The sequence below is a fragment of the Gymnoscopelus braueri genome (assembly GCF_963280865.1).
Source record: "Gymnoscopelus braueri genome assembly, chromosome: 19".
Lineage (NCBI taxonomy): Eukaryota > Metazoa > Chordata > Actinopteri > Myctophiformes > Myctophidae > Gymnoscopelus > Gymnoscopelus braueri.
In genome coordinates this window covers 32,216,946-32,228,150 of record NC_137621.1, presented here as the reverse complement: position 1 = coordinate 32,228,150, position 11,205 = coordinate 32,216,946, and the positions used below count along the sequence as shown (strand labels likewise).

The window sequence follows — 11,205 nt, the reverse complement described above, 5'->3', positions numbered from 1 at the left end:
TGACTGTTACAAACATGGCGTGCTTGTTGGCTAGCCCTCACGAACCAATGTATTCTTTAACATGGAAAACTAGACGCTACACACTGCTGTGTTGTTTTATCGTAGCAATATGTGTGACGTCGCAGAGAGTCTCGGCTAAACGGGACAGTCTCAGGGACGTTACTGACGGGAACTGGGAGGAAATCCTGTCAGGAGAATGGATGATTGAATTGTGAGTTCCATCATGCTAACGAAAAGTGCTAAATGATAAGCTAAGGTGGTCAGCTAGCTAGCTGTGTAGGCTAGGCTAGGCTAACCGTTAATCTGAGGAGATTTTTCTAGGTCTCTGTAGGCTTTTGATTAATTGATTACTTTATTAACAGTTTGGCAAAAAAAAGCGCAGAAAGTGCAGTTCAATACAAAAGGATGCTAAAAGGATTAACCCAATAAAGCACTATGGCTTGTTTCCATTGGGGTCCTGCTCCTGTGTATTCACTATTCAATTTATCGCAACGTGTAATGACAAACAATAGTATACAATACTATGCAAAAACATCATATAAATTCCAGTCTGAGAGACGTTATTCGTGTCTTATCTTGAATTGTCTTGTCCAGTTATCTTGCAGAGTAAATCGAAGCTCCATGTCAAGTTGATGAAGCTAACTGGATAACAGTGACTGATAGCAAATGTCCAGTAATGTTGACAGTTAAGTTGACAGCAAACTAGCTAACATTAGCTATTATGAATAATTGTTGTCAATCCATATTGCTGTAGGAATTTTGTTAAGATTGATGCACATGATCATTCCGTTTTCTTTGGATTGATAAACTGTTTACTGTACTATGTTTTGTTTTTCTTATTCATTTATTTTTAAACTGTTTATATGATGTGCTGCATAGTAGTGTATATCTGTCTGTCATTTAATGTCACTATGAATTGAGTACAAAGGACCCTGATTGAAACAAGCCATAGGCTTTTTTTTTTTTTTTTAATCCTATTTAGTTGACCTTGTATTTGAACTGTACTTTCATGTGCTTTGTTTCTGCAAACTTCTAAATAAAGTATTCAATCAATCAATCAAAACAATCTGTGACAGTTAATGTTATATTTGGTTCCTCATAAATCTTTCCTCAGCTTTGCCCCCTGGTGCCCTGCATGCCAGCAACTCCAGCCTGTGTGGAATGACTTTGCGGACTGGGGGGACGACATGGGGGTCAACATAGCCAAAGTGGATGTCACAGAACAACCTGGTATGGCCTGAGTTGCTTCTCTTTTCTTGGCTGTAATTTGATTCTTGCATTCCTTAACCAAGGGGTAGAAGTGGATGCACGATCTAAGACTTAACCCCTCAGTACACTACATTGAAACACTAACATCAGCCAATGCTTTTGTAGCTACTATAATCAGAATAACATAGCTTGCCTGTCAATATGAAATTCCTCGGTTGTGTTATGAGTCAAATGTTGCTTCCTGCACTGTAACATTGCACCTCTCCTCCCCCTGTAAGGTTTGAGCGGTCGATTCATCATCACCTCACTTCCTACCATTTACCAGTAAGTTCTCTGGTATATTGTGGTTTTGTCACTTCCCCCTAGGTTTGAACAATATATTTTCATCATTGACATTGCAACGTTCGCATGTGCAATATTGACATTGCACAGGAAAACAAATTGGGCACTTCACTCATGTTCCGCTAAGACACTTTTACTACTTTTTCACAGTCTGCGTTTGTTCAGCTTAACTGAATACATCAGTGTTATGTTGTGTAGGCTAAACTTGTACCACAGAGAATTTCACCCACTTTTTAAAGCTTAGAATATAACTTATTTTCCTCTATAATATCACCCTAATCATTCATTGCTAGAGGGATACATTATTTCCAATGGTAGCAATTTAAGTTGAAAGCTGCATTTATAGTATCAAGGGAAATGCTGTAACTCCTGTTTTCTTTGGTTGTTGTTTTTTTAACCACTTAAACCCTCTAGTCTTAGAGAAACGGACTTGATACAACAGTACTCGGACCGCTATTTTCCGTCTACAGACTACACCAAATGTCTTTGCCAAAAATAGCCGATCTACAAGCTCAAAGTTTTCCGCTGTTTTCTGACCGATATTTTCCGTCTACACCAAATCTCTTGCGACGCATTTTGAGCTTGTATATCGATTATTTTTGGCGAATGTTCCCCCCAGAATATGCATGCCAGGGTTCAAGTGGTTAATCACAACATATCACAACTTTTTTCAATATCATTCAGCCCCAGTTTCCTTCTCATCTGACTGACTTAAGTGCATATCTCCCCATTTAAATCCCCCATTTACTTTTAAGCTGTTAGCTCAATGCTGGTTTGTAGAGAGTTATAGATTGCTGTCAGACTTAACATTTTGTTGAAGTAAATATTTACATGGATATAATTCAAAATAATGACTAATGTTATTTGTTCTATTCTATATTGTATTTGTAGGGGTTCTATTCTATCATTCTATTTCTTTCTCTCACTGTGTGTTCCTGTGTATTTTAGTTGCAAAGATGGAGTGTTCCGGAAGTACCAAGGGGCACGCACTAAAGATGACTTTCTTAGCTTCATTGACGAACAGAAATGGCAGGCGGTCGAGCCCATTTCCTCTTGGTTTGGGCCATCTTCCTTTTTGTGAGTTCCCAACTTGACAGCAATTGGATGCAATGTGTGTGCTGGTAGAATCTGATTTTATTATTCAGATTGCATTTTTGTTGATTTGGGAAAGCCATGTGTGGTCTCTATGCCAGTAGCATCCCTGCAACTGAGAAAAAATATGATTGGCCAAACTACAAACAATAGTTTCTTACTGTGTTGTCTTTGGTTTTGAGATCAGAAATTCACACAACTTATATGGTATTGCACCTAGTCTCAACTGCCTATTTTGTACTACAGAGACTATGTCACTATTTTAGAACTCTGCAAGAAATGTGTTACATGCTACTATTTCCTCATTTTTTCCAGAATGAATTCAATGTCTGCCTTGTTCAAGCTCTCCATGTTTATTCGGGTAAGTGAGGACATGTTAGGTTTGCCTGCGATAAAGGCCAAAGCATTGAGTGTGTGTGTTTGTTTGTCTAGCTGGCTGTCTGGCTGTCTGTCCCGAGCATAACTTGACCACCGTCCAACCGATTGACTTAAAACTTGCCGACAATGGCGAGTGTGTCTCCGATTCTTTCCCCCCCATTTGGAGTGTTTTTAGGGACTGGGAAGCAGTCCTTCTTTTGTTCACTAGTCACACAATTTAAGCTATATCTGTCCATAAACATTTTTGACGGCGAACCGAGCAGTGATGCATGTCACCCCTCAAATTTAGTTTTTGATGCGTCTGTTCGTGTTAGTGGCCATATCCCAACCAGGCTGTGTGTCAGTCTGTGCGTCTTGTAGTTTGATGCAGCGGAGATATTCTGAGGAGCTTGTTCACTCCTAGTTAATTTGATGGTTTCAAGCTTGTCTCTACTTGACAAGCGACGCTATATCAGTATCAGTACAGTTTAGTGTGATTCAGAGTCAAGACTATTTAATAAAACAAGTTCTGGTATGTTGTTTTTCTACATACTTTGTCAACAGACTGGCAAATGTGTGTGGTAATGGAGACCTATAGATTTTTTGTTGTGCTGTCAAGCATAATATAAGATGAATACAAGTTACAATTTAATTTCCCCAAAATTAACTGTAGCAGGAAATATTTTTTCATGTTAAAAGAATCTACTTTGTTTTCTTTTTTTATGTGCTAAAATTGTGATTTTGATGGTGATAGACAATATGTGCGCTTCATCATGCCCAGGTAGCTACATTGTATACAGCCCTGGGTTCTGCAATTTCAGCATCTGAGTATAAACTAGCAGACGTGAGGAGAGCCTCTCTTTTACTCTAGTACAAGCACACTCGCAAATGTTTATGTATGCACACATGTGCTTGTTTAATGCCTATGTCCCCCAGCCCTGCCAGCACACTTTTCTTTTTTTGCTAGACGGGCAAGTGCTTTTGAGACCTTGGTGTCAAGCCCTAGCCTTACGATTACTAACCATTTCTTGACAGACCAATATGTGCTGCCTGTTAGTATAATCTGTTTTCCTCCCATCCAGCGTTGCCATAACTACCTGACAGAGCAGTTGGGGATTCCCGTTTGGGGCTCATACATTATCTTTGGTTTAGCCACACTCGTCTCTGGCCTAGCCTTGGGATTGGTGAGTTATTCTATAATACTTGAGGCATAAAGGTGTTAAAGTCAAAGTATATTGATCTCCATCCACAGACAAATGCACATCTGATACAAGATGTTTAATTCTTGTCTTTTCAGATACTGGTATTCATTGCAGATTACGTCTTTCCCTCACGGCGATTTTCCTCTCCCGACTACTACCAGAGTGAGTGTCAGATGATTGATGTTAATGTATATGCTTTGAATTTTAGATTATGCTTTACTTTATATTCTATATAAATTCTGGAGGAAAATGCCTCCATCTTGCAGTCTGTCTGTTGTTGCAAAGTTAGGTAATTTGGCGAAGGTAGATATCGGTTAATATGACCATGGCAAAAAGAAAACATAACAATCTAGCATCTCTATTTGTAATGTATTTTTCACATGTCACTGCAGAGAAACAAACCACGGATCAAGCTAGGCTAATCCAGCAGCAGCAGCAGGAGGAGCATGAGGCGGATGCAGATGCCGAGGAAGACGATGACGATGAAGAAGATGAGGAAGAGGACGGGGATCCGGATGAGGTCTGGCGGAGGAGGAGGAGAGGCTCCCCAGAGGGCCACCCTGAACCCAAGGGGCAGGCCTTCCCTGACGAAGCCCTGAGGAAGAGGGTGGTGGGCAACCGTGAGGACGAGGAGGACACCTAGAGGCCTGTGAGGGGGAACCACAGACGGCCCCTTAACTCCCCTTTTTGAGAAGAGCAGCGGAGTACGGAGTCAGAGGAGGCTTTGATCCTCAGCAGCAGCAGTGTTTACAGCAGGGAACTGGCAAAGCCCCCATCCCAGGCCAACCCTTCCTCCCTTGGGCCCCTGGCAATGCCTTGCTTCCTTACCTCTCTTTCCATCCTTCCTTCCCTCTCCTTTGCCTCCGTTTTCGCCGAGGGCACGCTAGACTCAGGATGACCGCTCTCACTCACCAGCTGAGCTGCAGGCTCTGCCCTGGAGAAGCAAACACTCCCAACACTTGGATTTCCCTCTTTCTAATTGTTTTTCTTTTGGAAAACAAATTGCCAGTGTGGGATTTGGGGTATGAAGTTTGGTCGAGTTGGATTTAGCAACTTTATGTTTATCCTATGCATCTTTTTGTGTGTGTGTGTGTGTGTCATTTTGTTTCTCTCTGTTAAAATATTCTACTTAGCTTGCATTTGGGTAACATTTTGTTGCGTTTTATTTGCCGTCTAATGTATGCTTGTGTTTTTTGTTTTTTACATCGCACATATTAAAGAAGTCATAATTTTTTTGGAAACAAAGTCCACCTTTACAGTGTATCCTGCTATTGTGAGGCACCATTGTGCTCAGGATTGCACTTTTAGTGTATATGCAGTGGATGGCTGCATCATTTTAATACGGGAATACGCGGCAAAAAATCTAGTCCCTATGTTTTTATAATCTTGTGTGCATGGTGTCATGGGAGGTGTGTGTGTGATTCATGCACTTTGGGGCAGGGACCCTTTTTATCGCAGTTCTATGCTTAGCAATCACACCAAGATGTTGGCTTGGATTGAGAAACACTGCTGCTCTTAAACAGTGTTAAGATTACACACAACTACATAGATGCGTGGTAAATATGTACCCATTGTGTGATCTATTATCCATAGCTGTATGGATCTATCACCCTGATCAATTGATAATCACACAGTGGGAGTTGCATTTCATTTGGATTGTCATTGTCAAAGAATGTTTTTAAATTGGAGATGTGCCATCAGAAAGGCCTACATTGCATGTCATTACAACATCAGTTACGGAAGCATATTCAGGGACCCGGCTCTGCGTAAAAAAAATACATTAATATATAAAGTGTGTAGTGAGGATGGGCAAAGCTGCCCTCAAGTTGCTGTGCTTGCTTGGTAAATGAAATAGCAAGTGGACCAGAACAATGTTACCCCAGGAGGGAGGGAATCGTTTAGCATACTGTAACATTTTTGTAAACCAATGCTTCCAGTTGGGTCTGTGTTTAGTTTAACAAAACGCACTGTTGGAAAGCACAGTAACCATGGCATCTGGCTGGCATAGAGGGAAAACACTCGCCCACCACCACAGACGCCAGGGTTATATTCCCAGGAGTGGTGCCTCCAGCCAGGCCGGGCACTCCAACAAACACAATTGGAAGTGTTTGTGGGTGGGAAAACGGTAGGAGATTATGTCCTCATTGCTGCGTTAGTGACTCCTACTGGTTAGTCTGGGCACCTGTTCAGAGGGGAACTAGGGAAGATGCATTATTTTCTCCCTGTGAAACCGTTCGGTGAAAAGAAGCCGCCAGTGTTTGTGTGTATTGTAATTGTTGGAGGCACATGGTTGTGTACCCTCCCCAGGCCAGCAGTGGAGATTGGAAGCAACAGGGACTAGTTTAGGGAATTGGCATCAACTAAATGGGGAGAAATGGCAAAAAGAAAGCCACAGTAACCTCTTTTATGTTGGCTCTAACCTTACTTGTAACGAGTACCATTTTACCCACCCACTGGTTTCTCATTAACTCATCAGCAGTTAATTTTCTTTTACACCTACTGTTGAGAACGTCCATTTCACTTGAATGACAAAGCCTGTGTTTTTTTGTTTTTTTTAAACCAGAAAGGTACAATGTTTGACCAATGTTCATTAGACATTTTACTCTACTTATAACCATGCTTAGGATGAGACTTGCAAAAATGATCATGATTTCTATTATGTTAAAGAAAATAGAATCATTTTGGTGGTGGTTGAAATAAATGATCATTGTTAACCTATAAACTAGCCATGGCTTGTAGCTTTCACAACTTGTTTGGGTGCATTAAGGCTTGTTTTCTATACGTTGTTGCATGGCCATGTTGCTCGAGTGAAATTACGTATTATAAGATGTGTAATTTGCGTTGAGTGACACAGTCATGCAACAAAGAATGAAGTAAGCCTGAGCCAGCGGTGCTCCTTACTGTGTGAACAACATTTCTCTCAATAAAGACTCAAACTCTTGAAACCAAACGTCAGTCCATCTGTCTCAATGCCATCTGTGTAAGCCCACATCTTTTAAACAAGCTTACTCTGAATATTTTCCAAGAATGAGCTCAAATAGTGTCATTTCAATCATATAAAATCTGGATGTTAAACTAAAAAAGGTATACAAGGTACCCTGTTATTACTAGTACTAGTATTGGATGTTTTAAAAGGCCAACATGTTAGTACATTCCACAAATAAGGCTCTCTATCGACAAGAGTTGATTTTGAATGTACTGTTTTTGTAAAGCATTCCCCAATGATGTTTTCTCAAGCTTGTCCCCATCTTCCCCAGTAGGTGGCAGAGTTGTACATACATTCCACCATGGAAAATATCTACCTGCATAGTATAGTACCATACTCCCAAAGATCTGTTTGCTATTTCAGAATTTGACATGGAGTAATGCATTGGTGGATAACTGCATTTCAAAGCCTACTCCAATGGCATACTTAATCTACCCCCAGGATTATAACCATAGCATTTACACTACACTTTAGGGAATTAGAGACAGAGAACTTTAATGTAAAGATACAATATACAGTCCCATCTCTTTATTCTCTTGAGACTTGTCATTTCCTTTGCAGATGTCTGTCTCAGTCACTTCCATCCTCCCAGGGGGATAACCTCTTTGCACCTCTGGATTAAGAGGAAAGACCGTCAGAAGACTGGATATATAATCAGTGTTGTCATTGCATGCGCACTATGTTTAGCGGAGGTTTAGCCCTCTGAGGGTGGAGAGAGGGCAGAAAGGGGTTCCAGGGGAATCCTCTATGATGGACTGCCATTTCCAGCCTACACTGTAAAGTCGTGCTAATTTAATTCTGAGGGTGTAAAAATGAACCTGTAAGCCTCACAATGGAGTGCCAGCCTAAACTGCAAAGTCCTGAGTGTTAATTGAGCTCAGAGATTGTAAAGAATTTACCCATAAGCTCTGATGTTTCACACTCTCTGTGACATTCAATAACAAGTGAATACACTACACTGCTGTTGGTTTACTGTAGTTTTCTGTTCTTGTTCATATACTCTGCACCAATCCATCTACTTTTCTATTGCCCTTGTTTTCAATTTATCAGGCCTTATCAAGGTTGCATGTGTGTTTCCATGGTAACTTAATTTAATTTATAGACAGTTTGAAATATAACCTGGCAGTTAAGTGTCGACTTTCTAATTAAAACTGAGAGAACCCACTTTATGGCTACACTTTTATACAGTTTGTTTCAATCAATTTTATCCTCAATGCATTTGGCTTTTATTTTTATTCATGTTTAAATCTTTTTTTATGTTGTCTGGCATTTTAGTGTTTTTCGTTTTATTTTATTTAGTTTAGTTTTATTTTATTTATCATAAAAGTAATTTGTAGCACTGCTCTGAGATATGCCACATTAAAAAGTTAATTGTCATCATTGTATTATAATGTGCTTCATTAAATTACCTTAAGGTTCAAGGCAATTAATATACGTATGTGTTGTCCTGCATATACAGTAGGCTATAACCATGTACAAATGGTCCAAAGCAATCATGGGTTATTGTGTTGTATGTGGGAGAAGAAGGGGTTGAAGGGAAAATGTGCATCCAATATCTTGCTGTATGGATGTTCTCTGTCATTCAGCTGTAATAGCAAGTGGCATTGTAAATAAACTAGTTTGGTCTCATCAAAGGATGTGTGATTGATTGCACTGGTTTTGGCAGAGCGTGCTATTCAAAATGCACAATTTCCATATTGGCTATTTATTTTATAGCCACCGCACTGTCAAGGAGTGAGTAAATGTACAGTAATTGTTGTGACGTGGCTGCTTTATAGAGCAGGGCTGCTGTATTGTGTCACCCTGGTAGCGTTTTCTCAAATGTCTCTGTTCATTAAACGCTTCCGTGGTGGATTAAGTTTGGATGCGGATGTCCTAGTCTGTGAAGGTGTGTGGTTTATGTGTGTGTGTGTGTGTGTGTGTGTGTGTGTGGGGGGGGGGGGGCACTAACCTTAACCCAAGGTCAGTAGCAGTTCATTCTCATGTCATAATTTATGCCGGAGTACAGTTATTATGACTTGCATTAAATAATGAAAGCTCATAAGATAGAGATAAACACCAGGATAATGAACATGATCTCTCTTTAGTCTTGTCTAGACTTGGGCTGCACAACAAGAACACTCATGTATTTCTCATCAGACTTGTCAGTAGACTGACCCCCTGTCTTGGAAGATGTGCCTTTATCTACCATTAAAGGATGTTCCTGAAATCAGGTGTTGGATGCCCTGACTCACTTTTTCCACCTCAGTGGTAAGTAGCAGACCACGAAAGCAAACATAAACATTCAGGGTCTGGTTTCCCACACTTTTCTGCACTGTTTCCATACACTGTTTCAGAATTCATCACATCCACATAATAAATCAATCCACTATAGTAACTGGTCTTTTCGTTACTGTCCAAGTATTTCCATATAATTTGTTTGACATGGAATGTGTAATATACAAAAGAGGGAAGGAGGGCTTATAGATGGATGGTGTTGGAGCCAACTGTATGACTTTCATGCTAAGCCGTCAAAAGCTTTAATTTATGAGCAACAGCACAAGAATTCAAAAAAGGGGAAGACAGATTTTTGAGTCTTTATATTTTCTTCTTCTAAATTCAAGTTCCAGGGCTTGTGGCCAGAGGCAGGTTTTGCTCAAACCACAAAAATCCACGAGAAAAACATGGCAGTGTTATACGATCCCTCCCTTTCTCGCTGGGGCTACTGGACACCATCGAGGTGCTAGTGGTGAACGGACAAGGCAGCACTTGTTCTTCTAAGCTGCCTGTGTCCTCTCAATGTCCTCCATGTGGTTAGACCATTAAACCCCATAAGGAAGATGAAGAGATTGAGATTCCTCTTGTTTAGGCTTGTAATGATGATTTATTTCTGTCATCAACCTGAAGTTACAGGACACAGAATGCCCTCTTTTCTTTCTCAATTCTGAAATCTGTTCCAGGTTGGTGTCCACTGAACTGTTTGAGATCACACAAAAAAAACATCCTATTGAGAAACTGTTTCCTTAGTGAATTACACCCCCACCAAAAAAAGGGGGAAAAGTAACTGTGTCCTCTGCCTAGCATTCCCACCCTGCCCACTCTTATCCGCAACTATAAGGAGTGTGTCATTTCCTTTCAGGCAAGATAATGACATGTTGGCTCATATCTAGATCAAAAATGAAAAACAAAAGCCTGTTATTGTGGTTGTTGTCTGTCTCTCACTGAGGTACTTTTTGTTCCAGAGACCAAAAAGTGGTATGCCAGGGAGACAGGCCTGCCCTTGTCTTTGCCAGGATCCAAGGGTCTTTCTCTCACTGTACGCAGTGATACTAAAATAGAAACATTCGCTCCCATGAGGATAAACACTAGAAAATGGACTGGACTGGGCTGGCCGGGCATGCAATGTGCCAGTCTGTCCAGAACAAGGACTAATGCAAGAGCAAGATCCCAGGAGAGCAAAGCAGAAAAATGTCAAAATTTTCTTTTTTTCTTAACAAGTTTGTGTGACTCATAGCTATTTGATTCATGTGAAAAGGAAACTCCTTCCATTTACTGCTCCTGAAAGAATTTTTCCTCTGGTCCTATAAAACCTGCTAACAACATAACTTTGGCTTTAAATGGAACACTAATAATAATAACGGTTTGTAAAGCACCTCAACAGTATTTGGTAACTACAACAAAGTCACACAGTACAGTAAAACAAAAAAAGGAACAAAACAAATTATTAGTTGTAAATACAAACAAAGCAAAGAGTTGTAAAGCAGACAATAAAGACCTACTTAGCAGGAGAGAAATAGCCCCAAACTACTGTACCTTACGGAAACTATATTGCATTAAGTGTTCTCAAAAATAGCAATGAAAAGTCACATGAATTCATAATATATGCTGCCTGAACACTGCTATTGGGTATTGACCCACGCAAATGTATCTAATGTCATAGTTTTAAAACTATCAAGTATCAAGGAATGATACAAAAGTATTTCAGTCCAAGCAAAGTTAAAAAGTTATTTTCTACTTTAAATGTTTATGTTTATCTTA

General features: G+C 40.1%; 1 protein-coding gene across 1 annotated transcript; it reads left to right on the top strand.

The window, feature by feature from the left end:
- Nucleotides 1-3: 3 nt before the first annotated feature.
- tmx1 (thioredoxin-related transmembrane protein 1) lies at nt 4-7,152 on the top strand. The gene is made up of 8 exons (XM_080413242.1): nt 4-211; nt 1,115-1,230; nt 1,488-1,533; nt 2,500-2,628; nt 2,959-3,004; nt 4,083-4,184; nt 4,298-4,364; nt 4,595-7,152. The coding sequence occupies exons 1-8, from the start codon at nt 15-17 to the stop codon at nt 4,843-4,845; spliced, it is 954 nt and encodes a 317-aa protein (XP_080269368.1). The 5' UTR covers nt 4-14; the 3' UTR covers nt 4,846-7,152.
- Nucleotides 7,153-11,205: the final 4,053 nt, after the last annotated feature.

What these genes read in the sequence shown, in the direction of transcription:
- tmx1 (XM_080413242.1), top strand. Translation starts at nt 15, where the DNA reads ATGGCGTGCTTGTTGGCTAGCCCTCACGAACCAATGTATTCTTTAACA. An exon ending in GGATGTCACAGAACAACCTG is followed by an intron (nt 1,231 to 1,487) that starts GTATGGCCTGAG and finishes TCCCCCTGTAAG; the next exon opens with GTTTGAGCGGTCGATTCATC. An exon ending in CTGGCCTAGCCTTGGGATTG is followed by an intron (nt 4,185 to 4,297) that starts GTGAGTTATTCT and finishes TTGTCTTTTCAG; the next exon opens with ATACTGGTATTCATTGCAGA.